The following is a 15,833-nucleotide window of genomic DNA, read 5'->3' on the forward strand; positions in this document are numbered from 1 at the left end:
CCTACGTTATCCCTATGTACCCCTAATCTGCTGCCCTAACATCGCCGACCCCTATGTTATATTTATTAACCCCTAATCTGCCCCCCACAACGTCGCCGACACCTGCCTACACTTATTAACCCCTAATCTGCCGAGCGGACCTGAGCGCTACTATAATAAAGTTATTAACCCCTAATCCGCCTCACTAACCCTATCATAAATAGTATTAACCCCTAATCTGCCCTCCCTAACATCGCCGACACCTACCTTCAATTATTAACCCCTAATCTGCCGACCGGAGCTCACCGCTATTCTAATAAATGTATTAACCCCTAAAGCTAAGTCTAACCCTAACACTAACACCCCCCTAAGTTAAATATAATTTTTATCTAACGAAATATATTAACTCTTATTAAATAAATAATTCCTATTTAAAGCTAAATACTTACCTGTAAAATAAATCCTAATATAGCTACAATATAAATTATAATTATATTATAGCTATTTTAGGATTAATATTTATTTTACAGGCAACTTTGTAATTATTTTAACCAGGTACAATAGCTATTAAATAGTTAAGAACTATTTAATAGTTACCTAGTTAAAATAATAACAAATTTACCTGTAAAATAAATCCTAACCTAAGATATAATTAAACCTAACACTACCCTATCAATAAATTAATTAAATAAACTACCTACAATTAACCTAACACTACACTATCAATAAATAAATTAAATACAATTGCTACAAATAAATACAATTAAATAAACTAGCTAAAGTACAAAAAATAAAAAAGAACTAAGTTACAGAAAATAATAAAATATTTACAAACATAAGAAAAATATTACAACAATTTTAAACTAATTACACCTACTCTAAGCCCCCTAATAAAATAACAAAGCCCCCCAAAATAAAAAATTCCCTACCCTATTCTAAAATACAAATATTACAAACTCTTTTACCTTACCAGCCCTGAACAGGGCCCTTTGCGGGGCATGCCCCAAGAATTTCAGCTCTTTTGCCTGTAAAAAAAAACATACAATACCCCCCCCCCAACATTACAACCCACCACCCACATACCCCTAATCTAACCCAAACCCCCCTTAAATAAACCTAACACTACCCCCCTGATGATCTTCCTACCTTGTCTTCACCATGCCAGGTTCACCGATCCGTCCTGGCTCCAAGATCTTCATCCAACCCAAGCGGGGGCTAGACATCCACTGAAGAAGTCCAGAAGAGGGTCCAAAGTCTTCCTCCTATCCGGCAAGAAGAGGACATCCGGACCGGCAAACATCTTCTCCAAGCGGCATCTTCTATCTTCTTCCATCCGATGACGACCGGCTCCATCTTGAAGACCTCCAGCGCGGATCCATCCTCTTCTTCCGACGACTAGACGACGAATGACGGTTCCTTTAAGGGACGTCATCCAAGATGGCGTCCCTCGAATTCCGATTGGCTGATAGGATTCTATCAGCCAATCGGAATTAAGGTAGGAATTTTCTGATTGGCTGATGGAATCAGCCAATCAGAATATAGTTCAATCCGATTGGCTGATCCAATCAGCCAATCAGATTGAGCTCGCATTCTATTGGCTGATCGGAACAGCCAATAGAATGCGAGCTCAATCTGATTGGCTGATTGGATCAGCCAATCGGATTGAACTATATTCTGATTGGCTGATTCCATCAGCCAATCAGAAAATTCCTACCTTAATTCCGATTGGCTGATAGAATCCTATCAGCCAATCGGAATTCGAGGGACGCCATCTTGGATGACGTCCCTTAAAGGAACCGTCATTCGTCGTCTAGTCGTCGGAAGAAGAGGATGGATCCGCGCTGGAGGTCTTCAAGATGGAGCCGGTCGTCATCGGATGGAAGAAGATAGAAGATGCCGCTTGGAGAAGATGTTTGCCGGTCCGGATGTCCTCTTCTTGCCGGATAGGAGGAAGACTTTGGACCCTCTTCTGGACTTCTTCAGTGGATGTCTAGCCCCCGCTTGGGTTGGATGAAGATCTTGGAGCCAGGACGGATCGGTGAACCTGGCATGGTGAAGACAAGGTAGGAAGATCATCAGGGGGGTAGTGTTAGGTTTATTTAAGGGGGGTTTGGGTTAGATTAGGGGTATGTGGGTGGTGGGTTGTAATGTTGGGGGGGGGGGTATTGTATGTTTTTTTTTACAGGCAAAAGAGCTGAAATTCTTGGGGCATGCCCCGCAAAGGGCCCTGTTCAGGGCTGGTAAGGTAAAAGAGCTTGTAATATTTGTATTTTAGAATAGGGTAGGGAATTTTTTATTTTGGGGGGCTTTGTTATTTTATTAGGGGGCTTAGAGTAGGTGTAATTAGTTTAAAATTGTTGTAATATTTTTCTTATGTTTGTAAATATTTTATTATTTTCTGTAACTTAGTTCTTTTTTATTTTTTGTACTTTAGATAGTTTATTTAATTTTATTTATTTGTAGCAATTGTGTTTAATTAATTTATTGATAGTGTAGTGTTAGGTTAATTGTAGGTAATTGTAGGTAGTTTATTTAATTATTTTATTGATAGGGTAGTGTTAGGTTTAATTATATCTTAGGTTAGGATTTATTTTACAGGTAAATTTGTTATTATTTTAACTAGGTAACTATTAAATAGTTCTTAACTATTTAATAGCTATTGTACCTGGTTAAAATAATTACAAAGTTGCCTGTAAAATAAATATTAATCCTAAAATAGCTATAATATAATTATAATTTATATTGTAGCTATATTAGGATGTATTTTACAGGTAAGTATTTAGCTTTAAATAGGAATTATTTATTTAATAAGAGTTAATTTATTTCGTTAGATAAAAATTATATTTAACTTAGGGGGGTGTTAGTGTTAGGGTTAGACTTAGCTTTAGGGGTTAATACATTTATTAGAATAGCGGTGAGCTCCGGTCGGCAGATTAGGGGTTAATAATTGAAGGTAGGTGTCGGCGATGTTAGGGAGGGCAGATTAGGGGTTAATACTATTTATGATAGGGTTAGTGAGGCGGATTAGGGGTTAATAACTTTATTATAGTAGCGCTCAGGTCCGCTCGGCAGATTAGGGGTTAATAAGTGTAGGTAGGTGTCGGCGACGTTGAGGGGGGCAGATTAGGGGTTAATAAATATAACATAGGGGTCGGCGATGTTAGGGGTAGCAGATTAGGGGTACATAGGGATAACGTAGGTGGCGGCGATTTGCGGTCGGAAGATTAGGGGTTAATTATTTTAAGTAGCTTGTGGCGACGTTGTGGGGGGCAAGTTAGGGGTTAATAGATATAATACAGGGGTCGGCGGTGTTAGGGGCAGCAGATTAGGGGTACATAAGTATAACGTAGGTGGCGGTCGGCAGATTAGGGGTTAAAAATTTTAATCGAGTGGCGGCGATGTGGGGGGACCTCGGTTTAGGGGTACATAGGTAGTTTATGGGTGTTAGTGTACTTTAGGGTACAGTAGTTAAGAGCTTTATAAACCGGCGTTAGCCAGAAAGCTCTTAACTCCTGCTATTTTCAGGCGGCTGGAATCTTGTCGTTAGAGCTCTAACGCTCACTGCAGAAACGACTCTAAATACCGGCGTTAGGAAGATCCCATTGAAAAGATAGGCTACGCAAATGGCGTAGGGGGATCTGCGGTATGGAAAAGTCGCGGCTGTAAAGTGAGCGTTAGACCCTTTAATCACTGACTCCAAATACCAGCGGGCGGCCAAAACCAGCGTTAGGAGCCTCTAACGCTGGTTTTGACGGCTACCGCCGAACTCTAAATCTAGGCCTAAGTTTTTTATTTTGGAGTGTTTTTTTTTTTTAATGGGTATTAGAAAAGGGATAATTGTTATTATTTTGGATAATTTGTTTGTTATTTTGTGTAATGTTTTTTTTTTTTTCGTTTTGGGGTGGATTTTTCTTTTTATTATAGCCATTTTTTATTTTTAATGGGCAGCAAAAGAGCTGAATTCCCTTTTAAGGGCAATGCCCATACAAATGCCATTTTCAGGGCAATGCCCATACAAATGCCCTTTTCAGGGCAATGGGTAGATTAGGTTTTACTTTATTTTTATTTTGTGGGTTGGTGGGGGGTTTGTATACTGTTAGGGGGTGTTTGTTTTTCTTTTGTAGAAAAAGAGCTGATATCTTTAGGGCAAAACCCTACAAAAGGCCCTTTTAAGGGCCCTTGGGAGTTTATTATAGATTAGGGTTTTTTATTTTGGGGTGAGTTATTTTTTTATTTTTTTTTTAAAAAAAAGGTTATTAGAATAGGAATAATTATTATTGTTTTGGATAATTTCATTTGTTATTTTTTGTAATGGTAGTTTTTTTTTGTTTTTTTTAATTTTAGTGTTTTTTATTTTTTGTAATGGGAGTTTTTTTGTAATGTTAGGTTTTAGTGTAAGGCAGCTTAGGTTTTATTTCACAAATAAGTTTGTATTTATTTTAACTAGGTAGTTAGTAAATAGTTAATAACTATTTACTAACTAGTCTACCTAGTTAAAATAAATTAAAACTTACCTGTGAAATAAAAATAAAACCTAATTAGCTATTAGTTATATTGTAGCTAGCTTAGGTTTTATTTCACAGGTAAGTATGTATTTAGTTTTAAATAGGCACTATTTAGTTAATAATTGTAACTTTAATTTAGCTCTATTTTAATTATGTTAAAGTTAGGGGGTGTTAGGGTTAGGGTTTACGTTAGGGCTAGGTTTAGGGGTTAATATAGTTTAATTTAGGTTGTTGCGATGTGGGGGCTGTCAGTTTAGTTAATAGGTTTATTTAGTGGTAGTGATGTGGGAGGCCAGAGGTTAAGGGGTTAATAATTTTATTTAGTGGCAGCGATGTCGGGGAGAGGCGGAATAGGGGTTAATAGATTTATTACAGTGTGGGCGATGTTGGGGTGCAGGGGAATAGGGATTAATAACTTTAGTATAGTGGTCGGCAATATTGGGAGCGGCAGATTAGGGGTTAATAGATTTATTTTGGTGGCGGCAGATTAGGGGTTAATAACATTATGTAGGTGTTGGCGATGTCGGGGGCAGCAGATTAAGAGTGTTTAGACGTGGAGTTTATGTTAGGGTGTTAGGTTTAAACGTCTTTTTATTTCCTCATAGACATCAATAGGGTTGCGTTATGGAGCTTTTCATTCCGCGATCGCAGGTGTTAGCTTTTTAATGACACTCTCTCCCCATTGATGTCTATGGGGAAAACGTGCACAAGCATGTCAAAACAGCGATTGTATTTTGTGCGGCATGGAGCTCAACGCAACCATATCGCACGCGCAAGCCGGTTGTTTCAAAACTTGTAATGGCTGCGCTATAGAGGGTGAAATAACGCAACTTTTGTTGCGTTCCTTAAAAAACCCTCTAGTGCGCATAACTCGTAATCTACCTGTCTGTTAGTTAATTTAAGAAGTTACTTGACCCTCTAGCTACCATTATATGAAAATGGCATTTTTATCCATTAAATACCACGCTTAGTAAAGGTTGTTAAAACTGTGCCTTTTTCTCAGTCAAAAATAAATCTATACACCCACAATATCCCTTATATGAAACAGGGGAGACTCCTATTTCAATTGATAGGTGGCACAACTTAAGTTCTAGACATAATTCAGTTGGTTAAAAAAAAAGGGAATACATAATCTAGTAGACATCAATTTTAGAAGCATAACAAAACTAGAAAAGGCATTTCACCGCTGCCAAAAACACACTAGAATTCTCTCATTATAAGGATATAAGGAGCAGTTTTGGTCTCTTGCATGTGTTCGGTGTACACATAGCAATTGTTTAACTCGTTAGACACTTGAAGCTGGTGTTAAAACTGAAAATGTATTTGTTTACAGGGATATTATGGTAGCATTTTAAAGAGATAGGAAAGTCAGAATTAATCTTGCATGATTCCAATAGAGCATGTAATTTTAAGAAACTTTTCAGCTGACTTCTCTTTTCAAATGTGCTTTGTTCTCTTGGTATCCCTTGTTGAAAAATAATAAATATGCACGTATCCTAGTCTAGTGGGAGCTGCCGCTAATTGGTGGCCTGCACACATTTTTCTTTTGTGATTGGCTGACTAGATGTGTTCATCTTGCTACCAGTAGTGCAATGCCGTTCCTTCAGCAAAGGATAACAAGAGAAAGAAGCAAATGTGACAATGGAAGTAAATTGGAAAGTTGTTTAAAATGGTATGTTTTATCCAAATCATGAAAGAAAATGTTGGGGTTTCCTGTCCCTTTAAGTATTTGTTTTTGTTTGTTTTTTTGCCCTTCCCCAAGAAAATAATTTTAGGTACGTAATCTCTCCATATGAAATTCATGTTTTTGTTTATATTTTGCAGACACTGTTTCTTGGAGACATCCAAAAACTGGTTCCTTGTTCATTCAAAGTCTGATAAAAAAAATGAATGAGACTTCTCATTGTAAACCACTGCAAGAGATATTCCAGGAAGTAAGATTTATTTTTCTTTTGTTCTTTATAAAGTTTCAAGTGATTGTAAAGATTAATTAATTACTTCCCAGTATCTAAAAATAATCTTAAAAACAGGGGCACTTTAATTCATAAAAATTTAGACAGACGCTTTATTTGAGTGATGGTAAACACACTGCTTTCCTCCGCCCGCATCTCCTTCTTTCTTTAGCAGAAGGAGCGGGTGGGTTAGCATGTGTATTACAAGTTGAAAGTAGAAAATCTAACTTCAGGATTTCGGATATCACAATCGCGCTAGCTTCTTCTCCCCATAGACTTCAATGGAGCACGATGTTCAAAACAAAACTAACACTTATTGCTTGCGCGCTATAACCTGACACCGCATTAGACCAACTGCACAAAAGCCAAAGGTAGTTATAAATATTTAACATTTCATTGTTCTTCACATAGAAGAAAATGTAATTTTTATTTTTAAATATATATATATTGTTTTGTAAAATGTATATCTATACATCTATATGAATATATACAGATATATAAACATGAATTTATATTTAAAAATACAAAGAAAATGTTCTCCTATGTGCAAAACGCATACATATATATATATCCCTCTTGGAGCTAAGGTATTCTCACAGCCTGTGATAAAAGTTGTGCACACTCACAGAGCAGTAATAAAGGGTGCATGATACAAAGCAGTTGCTATATATTTTTGCGGTTTCTGCATTGTTCTATAATAATGCAGAGTGCTTTTTTAAAAAAATATATTTGGGTGACTGTAAAACTATGTAAAAAATGCAAAAATGTAAAGCTCACATGATAAATCATGCACATTAACCTGAAGCAAGAGACGTGCAATCAGTGGAAGCAGGTGAGACTTTGCCTACCCTGTCATGTCAGAGAGAAAACATAATTTATGCTTACCTGATAAATTTATTTCTCTTGTAGTGTATCCAGTCCACGGATCATCCATTACTTGTGGGATTATCTCCTTCCCAACAGGAAGTTGCAAGAGGATCACCCACAGCAGAGCTGCCTCCCCTCACTGCCATATCCAGTCATTCGACCGAAACAAGATGAGAAAGGAGAAACCATAGGGTGCAGTGGTGACTGTAGTTTAATTAAAATTTAGACCTGCCTTAAAAGGACAGGGCGGACCGTGGACTGGATACACTACAAGAGAAATAAATTTATCAGGTAAGCATAAATTATGTTTTCTCTTGTTAAGTGTATCCAGTCCACGGATCATCCATTACTTGTGGGATACCAATACCAAAGCTAAAGTACACGGATGATGGGAGGGACAAGGCAGGAACTTAAACGGACGGAACCACTGCCTGTAGAACCTTTCTCTCAAAAACAGCCTCCGAAGAAGCAAAAGTGTCAAATTTTGAAAATTTTGAAAAGGTGTGAAGCGAAGACCAAGTCGCAGCCTTGCAAATCTGTTCAACAGAGGCCTCATTTTTAAAGGCCCAGGTGGAAGCCACAGCTCTAGTAGAATGAGCTGTAATCCTTTCAGGGGGCTGCTGTCCAGCAGTCTCATAGGCTAAGAGTATTATGCTCCGAAGCCAAAAGGAGAGAGAGGTTGCTAAAGCTTTTTGACCTCTCCTCTGTCCAGAGTAAACGACAAACAGGGCAGATGTTTGACGAAAATCTTTAGTAGCCTGTAAGTAAAACTTCAAGGCACGGACTACGTCCAGATTATGCAAAAGACGTTCCTTCTTTGAAGAAGGATTAGGACACAATGATGGAACAACAATCTCTTGATTGATATTCCTGTTAGAAACCACCTTAGGTAAAAACCCAGGTTTGGTACGCAGAACTACCTTGTCTGAATGAAAAATCAGATAAGGAGAATCACAATGTAAGGCAGATAACTCAGAGACTCTTTGAGCCGAGGAAATAGCCATCAAAAACAGAACTTTCCAAGATAAAAGTTTAATATCAATGGAATGAAGGGGTTCAAACGGAACTCCCTGAAGAACTTTAAGAACCAAGTTTAAGCTCCACGGGGGAGCAACAGTTTTAAACACAGGCTTAATCCTAACCAAAGCCTGACAAAATGCCTGGACGTCTGGAACTTCTGCCAGACGCTTGTGCAAAAGAATAGACAGAGCAGAGATCTGTCCTTTTAAAGAACTAGCTGATAAGCCTTTGTCCAAACCCTCTTGGAGAAAGGACAATATCCCAGGAATCCTAACCTTACTCCATGAGTAACTCTTGGATTCACACCAATAAAGATATTTACGCCATATCTTATGGTAGATTTTCCTGGTGACAGGCTTCCGAGCCTGTATTAAGGTATCAATGACTGACTCGGAGAAGCCACGCCTTGATAGAATCAAGCGTTCTATCTCCATGCAGTCAGTCTCAGAGAAAGTAGATTTGGATGATTGAAAGGACCTTGTATTAGAAGGTCCTACCTCAGAGGCAGAGTCCATGGTGGAAGAGATGACATGTCCACTAGGTCTGCATACCAGGTCCTGCGTGGCCACGCAGGCGCTATCAGAATCACCGATGCTCTCTCCTGTTTGATTTTGGCAATCAGTCGAGGGAGCAGAGGGAACGGTGGAAACACATAGGCCAGGTTGAAGAACCAAGGAGCTGCTAGAGCATCTATCTATCTATCAGCGTTGCTCCCGGGTCCCTGGACCTGGATCCGTAACAAGTAAGCTTGGCGTTCTGGCGAGACGCCATGAGATCCAGTTCTGGTTTGCCCCAACGATGGACCAGTTGAGCAAACACCTCCGGATGGAGTTCCCACTCCCCCGGATGAAAAGTCTGACGACTTAGAAAATCCGCCTCCCAGTTCTCTACGCCTGGGATGTGGATCGCTGACAGGTGGCAAGAGTGAGACTCTGCCCAGCGAATTATATTTGAGACTTCTAACATCGCTAGGGAACTCCTGGTTCCCCCTTGATAGTTGATGTAAGCCACAGTCGTGATGTTGTCCGACTGAAATCTGGTGAACCTCAGTGTTGCTAACTGAGGCCAAGCTAGAAGAGCATTGAATATTGCTCTTAACTCCAGAATATTTATTGGGAGGAGTTTATCCTCCAGAGTCCACGATCCCTGAGCCTTCAGGGAGTTCCAGACTGCGCCCCAACATAGAAGGCTGGCATCTGTTGTTACAATCGTCCAATCTGGCCTGCGAAAGGTCATACCCTTGGACAGATGGACCCGAGAAAGCCACCAGAGAAGAGAATCTCTGGTCTCTTGATCCAGATTTAGTAGAGGGGACAAATCTAAGTAATCCCCATTCCACTGACTTAGCATGCATAATTGCAGCGGTCTGAGATGCAGGCGCGCAAATGGCACTATGTCCATTGCCGCTACCATTAAGCCGATTACTTCCATGCACTGAGCCACTGACGGGCGTGGAATGGAATGAAGGACACGGGAAGCATTTAGAAGTTTTGATAACCTGGACTCCGTCAGGTAAATTTTCATCTCTACAGAATCTATAAGAGTCCCTAGGAAGGAGACTCTTGTGAGTGGTGATAGAGAACTCTTTTCCACGTTCACTTTCCACCCATGCGACCTCAGAAATGCCAGAACTATCTCTGTATGAGACTTGGCAATTTGAAAGCTTGACGCCTGTATCAGGATGTTGTCTAGATACGGAGCCACCGCTATGCCTCGCGGTCTTAGAACCGCCAGAAGTGAGCCCAGAACCTTTGTAAAAATTCTCAGGGCAGTGGCCAACCCGAAGGGAAGAGCTACACATTGGTAATGCCTGTCTAGAAAGGCAAACCTTAGGAACCGATGATGATCTTTGTGAATCGGTATGTGAAGGTAGGCATCCTTTAAGTCCACTGTGGTCATGTACTGACCCTCTTGGATCATGGGTAGGATGGTCCGAATAGTTTCCATTTTGAATGATGGAACTCTGAGGAATTTGTTTAAGATCTTTAGATCCAAGATTGGTCTAAAGGTTCCCTCTTTCTTGGGAACCACAAACAGATTTGAATAAAATCCCTGTCCTTGTTCCGTCCGCGGAACTGGATGGATCACTCCCATTACTAGGAGGTCTTGCACACAGCTTAGGAATGCCTCTTTCTTTATCTGGTTTGATGATAACCTTGAAAGATGAAATCTCCCTTGTGGAGGAGAAGCTTTGAAGTCCAGAAGATATCCCTGAGATATGATCTCCAACGCCCAGGGATCCTGAACATCTCTTGCCCACGCCTGGGCAAAGAGAGAAAGTCTGCCCCCCACTAGATCCGTTTCCGGATAGGGGGCCGTTCCTTCATGCTGTCTTGGGGGCAGCAGCAGGCTTCCTGGCTGACCAGGATTTAAGCCATAGTGCCCTACATGCCTGGATGGAATCCAGAATTCTTAGCCGTTAGTTTAGTCAAATGAACAATGGCATCAGAAACAAATGAGTTAGCTAGCTTAAGCGTTCTAAGCTTGTCAATAATTTCATTCAATGGAGCTGTCTGGATGGCCTCTTCCAGGGCCTCAAACCAGAATGCCGCCGCAGCAGTGACAGGCGCAATGCATGCAAGGGGCTGTAAAATAAAACCTTGTTGAATAAACATTTTCTTAAGGTAACCCTGCAATTTTTTATCCATTGGATCTGAAAAAGCACAACTGTCCTCAACCGGGATAGTGGTACGCTTTGCTAAAGTAGAAACTGCTCCCTCCACCTTAGGGACCGTCTGCCATAAGTCCCGTGTAGTGGCGTCTATTGGAAACAGTTTTCTAAATATAGGAGGTGGGGAAAAGGGCACACCGGGACTATCCCACTCCTTGCTAATAATTTCTGTAAGCCTTTTAGGTATAGGAAAAACATCAGTACACACCGGCACCGCATAGTATCTATCCAGCCTACACAATTTCTCTGGAATTGCAACTGTGTTACAGTCATTCAGAGCAGCTAATACCTCCCCAAGCAATAAACGGAGGTTCTCAAGCTTAAATTTAAAATTAGAAATCTCTGAATCAGGTTTCCCCGAGTCAGAGATGTCACCCACAGACTGAAGCTCTCCGTCCTCATGTTCTGCATACTGTGACGCAGTATCAGACATGGCTCTAACAGCATTTGCGCGCTCTGTATCTCTCCTAACCCCAGAGGTATCGCGCTTGCCTCTTAATTCAGGCAATCTAGATAATACCTCTGACAGGGTATTATTCATGATTGCAGCCATGTCCTGCAAGGTAATCGCTATGGGCGTCCCTGATGTAATTGGCACCATATTAGCGTGCGTCCCCTGAGCGGGAGGCGAAGGGTCTGACACGTGGGGAGAGTTAGTCGGCATAACTTCCCCCTCGACAGAACCCTCTGGTGATAATTCTTTTATAGATAAAGACTGATCTTTACTGTTTAAGGTGAAATCAATACATTTAGTACACATTCTCCTATGGGGCTCCACCATGGCTTTCAAACATAATGAACAAGTAGGTTCCTCTGTGTCAGACATGTTTAAACAGACTAGCAATGAGACTAGCAAGCTTGGAAAACACTTTAAAACAAGTTTACAAGCAATATAAAAAACGTTACTGCGCCTTTAAGAAACACAAATTTTCCCAAATTTTGAAATAACAGTGAAAAAAATGCAGTTACACTAACGAAATTTTTACAGTGTATGTAATAAGTTAGCAGAGCATTGCACCCACTTGCAAATGGATGATTAACCCCTTAATACCAAAAACGGAATAACAAATGACAAAAACGTTTTTTAAACAGTCACAACAACTGCCACAGCTCTACTGTGGCTTTTTACCTCCCTCAATACGACTTTTGAAGACTTTTGAGCCCTTCAGAGAAGTCCTGGATCATGCAGGAAGAAGCTGGATGTCTGTGTCTGTAATTTTTGCTGAGCAAAAAAACGCCAAAATAGGCCCCTCCCACTCATATTACAACAGTGGGAAGCCTCAGGGAACTGTTTCTAGGCAAAATTCAAGCCAGCCATGTGGAAAAAACTAGGCCCCAATAAGTTTTATCACCAAACATATGTAAAAAACGATTAAACATGCCAGCAAACGTTTTAAAATACACTTTTATAAGAGTATGTATCTCTATTAATAAGCCTGATACCAGTCGCTATAACTGCATTTAAGGCTTTACTTACATTACTTCGGTATCAGCAGCATTTTCTAGCAAATTCCATCCCTAGAAAAATATTTTAACTGCACATACCTTATTGCAGGAAAACCTGCACGCTATTCCCCCTCTGAAGTTACCTCACTCCTCAGAATATGTGAGAACAGCAAAGGATCTTAGTTACTTCTGCTAAGATCATAGAAAACGCAGGCAGATTCTTCTTCTAAATACTGCCTGAGATAAACAGTACACTCCGGTACCATTTAAAAATAACAAACTTTTGATTGAAGAAATAAACTAAGTATAAAACACCACAGTCCTCTTACGACCTCCATCTTAGTTGAGAGTTGCAAGAGAATGACTGGATATGGCAGTGAGGGGAGAAGCTATATAGCAGCTCTGCTGTGGGTGATCCTCTTGCAACTTCCTGTTGGGAAGGAGAATATCCCACAAGTAATGGATGATCCGTGGACTGGATACACTTAACAAGAGAAATAAACAATCAGCTAGATTACAAGTTTTGTGTTATGAGCGGCTCGGTGCTAACTTGCAAGTTATTGTCACCACTCACCTCCCTATAGCGCTGCTATTACAGTTTTGCAAAAACCCGGCGTTAGCAGGCAATTTGTGAGCGTTGAGCAAAATTGAGCTCCATACCGCACTCCAATACCAGCGATGCTGTGAGCTGGTTTTACGTGCTCGTGCACGATTTTCCCATAGACATCAATGGGGAGAGCCGGCTGAAAAAAAGCCTAACACCTGCAATAAAGGAGCGTAAAGCTCGGTAACGCAGCCCCATTGATTCCTATGGGGAAAGAAAATTTATGTTTACACCTAACACCCTAACATAAACCCCGAGTCTAAACACCCCTAATCTGCCGCCCCTAATGTCGCCGACACCTACATTACACTTATTAACCCCTAATCTGCCGCACCCGACATCGTCGCCACCTACCTTACACTTATTAAACCCTAATCTGCTGCCTCCAATGTCGCCGCCACTATACAAAAGTTATTAACCCCTAACCCTAAGTCTAACCCTAACACCCACTAACTTGAACATAATTCAAATAAATCTAAATACAAATTACTATTATTACCTAAATAATTCCTATTTAAAACTAAATACTTACCTGTAAAATAAACCCTAACATTGTAGCTATCTTAGGTTTTATTTTTATTTCACAGGCAAGTTTGTATTTATTTTAACTAGGCATACTAGTTAGTAAATAGTTATTAACTATTTACTAACTACCTAGTTAAAATAAATACAAATTTACTTGTAAAATAAAACCTAACCTCTCTTACACTAACACCTAACCTTACACTACAATTAAATAAATTACATTAATTAAATACAATTAACTAAATTACAAAAAAACCCGCTAAATTACACAAAATAAAAATGAAATTATCAAATATTTAAACTAATTATACCTAATCTAATAGCCCTATCAAAATAAAAAAAACCTAGCCTAAACTAAATTGCCAATAGCCCTTAAAAGGGCCTTTTGCGGGGCATTGCCCCAAAGAAATCAGCTCTTTTACCTGTAAAAAAAAAACATACAAACAACCCCCCCAACCGTAAAACCCACCACCCACACAACCAACCCCCCCAAATAAAATCCTATCTAAAAAACCTATCAGCCAATCGGAATTCATGGGACGTCATCTTGGATTACCTCCCTTAAAGGAACCTTCATTCATCAGTCACCATCGTAAGAAAAGGATGCTCCGCGCCGGATGTCTAGAAGATGGAGCTGCTCCGCGCCGGATGGATGAAGATAGAAGATGCCGTCTGGATGAAGACTTCTGCCGGCTTGAATGAAGACTTCGGCACGCTTGGATGAAGACTTCTGCTGGCCCTGGCCCTGCCGCTTCGTTGAGGATGGATGTCCGGTCTTCAAAAACTGTAAGTGGATCTTCGGGGATTAGTGTTAGGTTTTTTTAAGTGTTTATTGGGTGTGTTTTATTTTTAGATTAGGGTTTGGGCTGAAAAAGAACTAAATGCCCTTTTAAGGGTAATGCCCATCCAAATGCCCTTTTCAGGGCAATGGGGAGCTTAGGTTTTTTAGATAGGATTTTATTTGGGGGGGTTGGTTGTGTGGGTGGTGGATTTTACTGTTGGGGGTTGTTTGTATTTTTTTTTTACAGGTAAAAGAGCTGATTTCTTTGGGGCAATGCCCCGAAAAAGGCCCTTTTGAGGGCTATTGGAAGTTTAGTTTAGGCTAGGTTTTTTTTTTGTTTTGATAGGGCTATTAGATTAGGTGTAATTAGTTTAAATATTTGATAATTTCTTTTTTATTTTGTGTAATTTAGTGTGTGTTTTTTTTGTAATTTAGTTAATTGTATTAAATTAATGTAAATGATTTCATTGTAGTGTATGGTTAGGTGTTAGTGTAAGACAGGTTAGGTTTTATTTTACAGGTAAATTTGTATTTATTTTAACTAGGTAGTTAGTAAATAGTTAATAACTATTTACTAACTAGTCTACCTAGTTAAAATAAATACAAACATATCTGTGAAATAAAAATAAAACCTAAGATAGCTACAATGTAACTATTAGTTATATTGTAGCTATATAAGGCCTAGATTTAGAGTTTGGCGGTAGCCGTGAAAACCAGCGTTAGAGGCTCCTAACGCTGGTTTTAGGCTACCGCCGGTATTTGGAGTCAGTCAGGAAAGGGTCTAACGCTCACTTTTCAGCCGCGACTTTTCCATACCGCAGATCCCCTTACGTCAATTGCGTATCCTATCTTTTCAATGGGATCTTTCTAACTCCGGTATTTAGAGTCGTGTCTGAAGTGAGCGTTAGAAATCTAACGACAAAACTCCAGCCGCAGAAAAAAGTCAGTAGTTAAGAGCTTTCTGGGCTAACGCCGGTTCATAAAGCTCTTAACTACTGTGCTCTAAAGTACACTAACAGCCATAAACTACCTATGTACCCCTAAACCGAGGTCCCCCCACATCGCCGCCACTCGATTAAATATTTTTAACCCCTAATCTGCCGACCGCCACCTACGTTATACTTATGTACCCCTAATCTGCTGCCCCTAACACCGCCGACCCCTATATTATATTTATTAACCCCTAACCTGCCCCCACAACGTCGCCGCCAGCTACCTACAATAATTAACCCCTAATCTGCCGACCGCCACCTACGTTATACGTATGTACCCCTAATCTGCTGCCCCTAACACCGCCGACCCCTATATTATATTTATTAACCCCTAATCTGCCCCCCTCAACGTCGCCTCCACCTACCTACACTTATTAACCCCTAATCTGCCGAGCGGACCGCACCGCTACTATAATAAAGTTATTAACCCCTAATCCGCCTCACTCCCGCCTCAATAACCCTATAATAAATAGTATTAACCCCTAATCTGC

The 15,833-nt window shown here is 40.1% G+C and overlaps 1 protein-coding gene across 1 annotated transcript in view; it reads left to right on the forward strand.

Annotated features, from left to right (window-relative positions):
• Positions 1-15,833, forward strand: part of LOC128653198 (caspase-1-A) — a gene marked incomplete in the record, with an annotated part of 196,297 nt that overhangs the window by 164,457 nt on the left and 16,007 nt on the right. The window contains 1 exon segment of the mRNA XM_053706343.1: positions 6,309-6,418. Within this exon segment, the coding sequence (XP_053562318.1) occupies positions 6,309-6,418 (110 nt within the window).

This window comes from Bombina bombina, chromosome 3 (genome assembly GCF_027579735.1).
Source record: "Bombina bombina isolate aBomBom1 chromosome 3, aBomBom1.pri, whole genome shotgun sequence".
NCBI classification, from domain to species: Eukaryota; Metazoa; Chordata; class Amphibia; order Anura; family Bombinatoridae; genus Bombina; species Bombina bombina.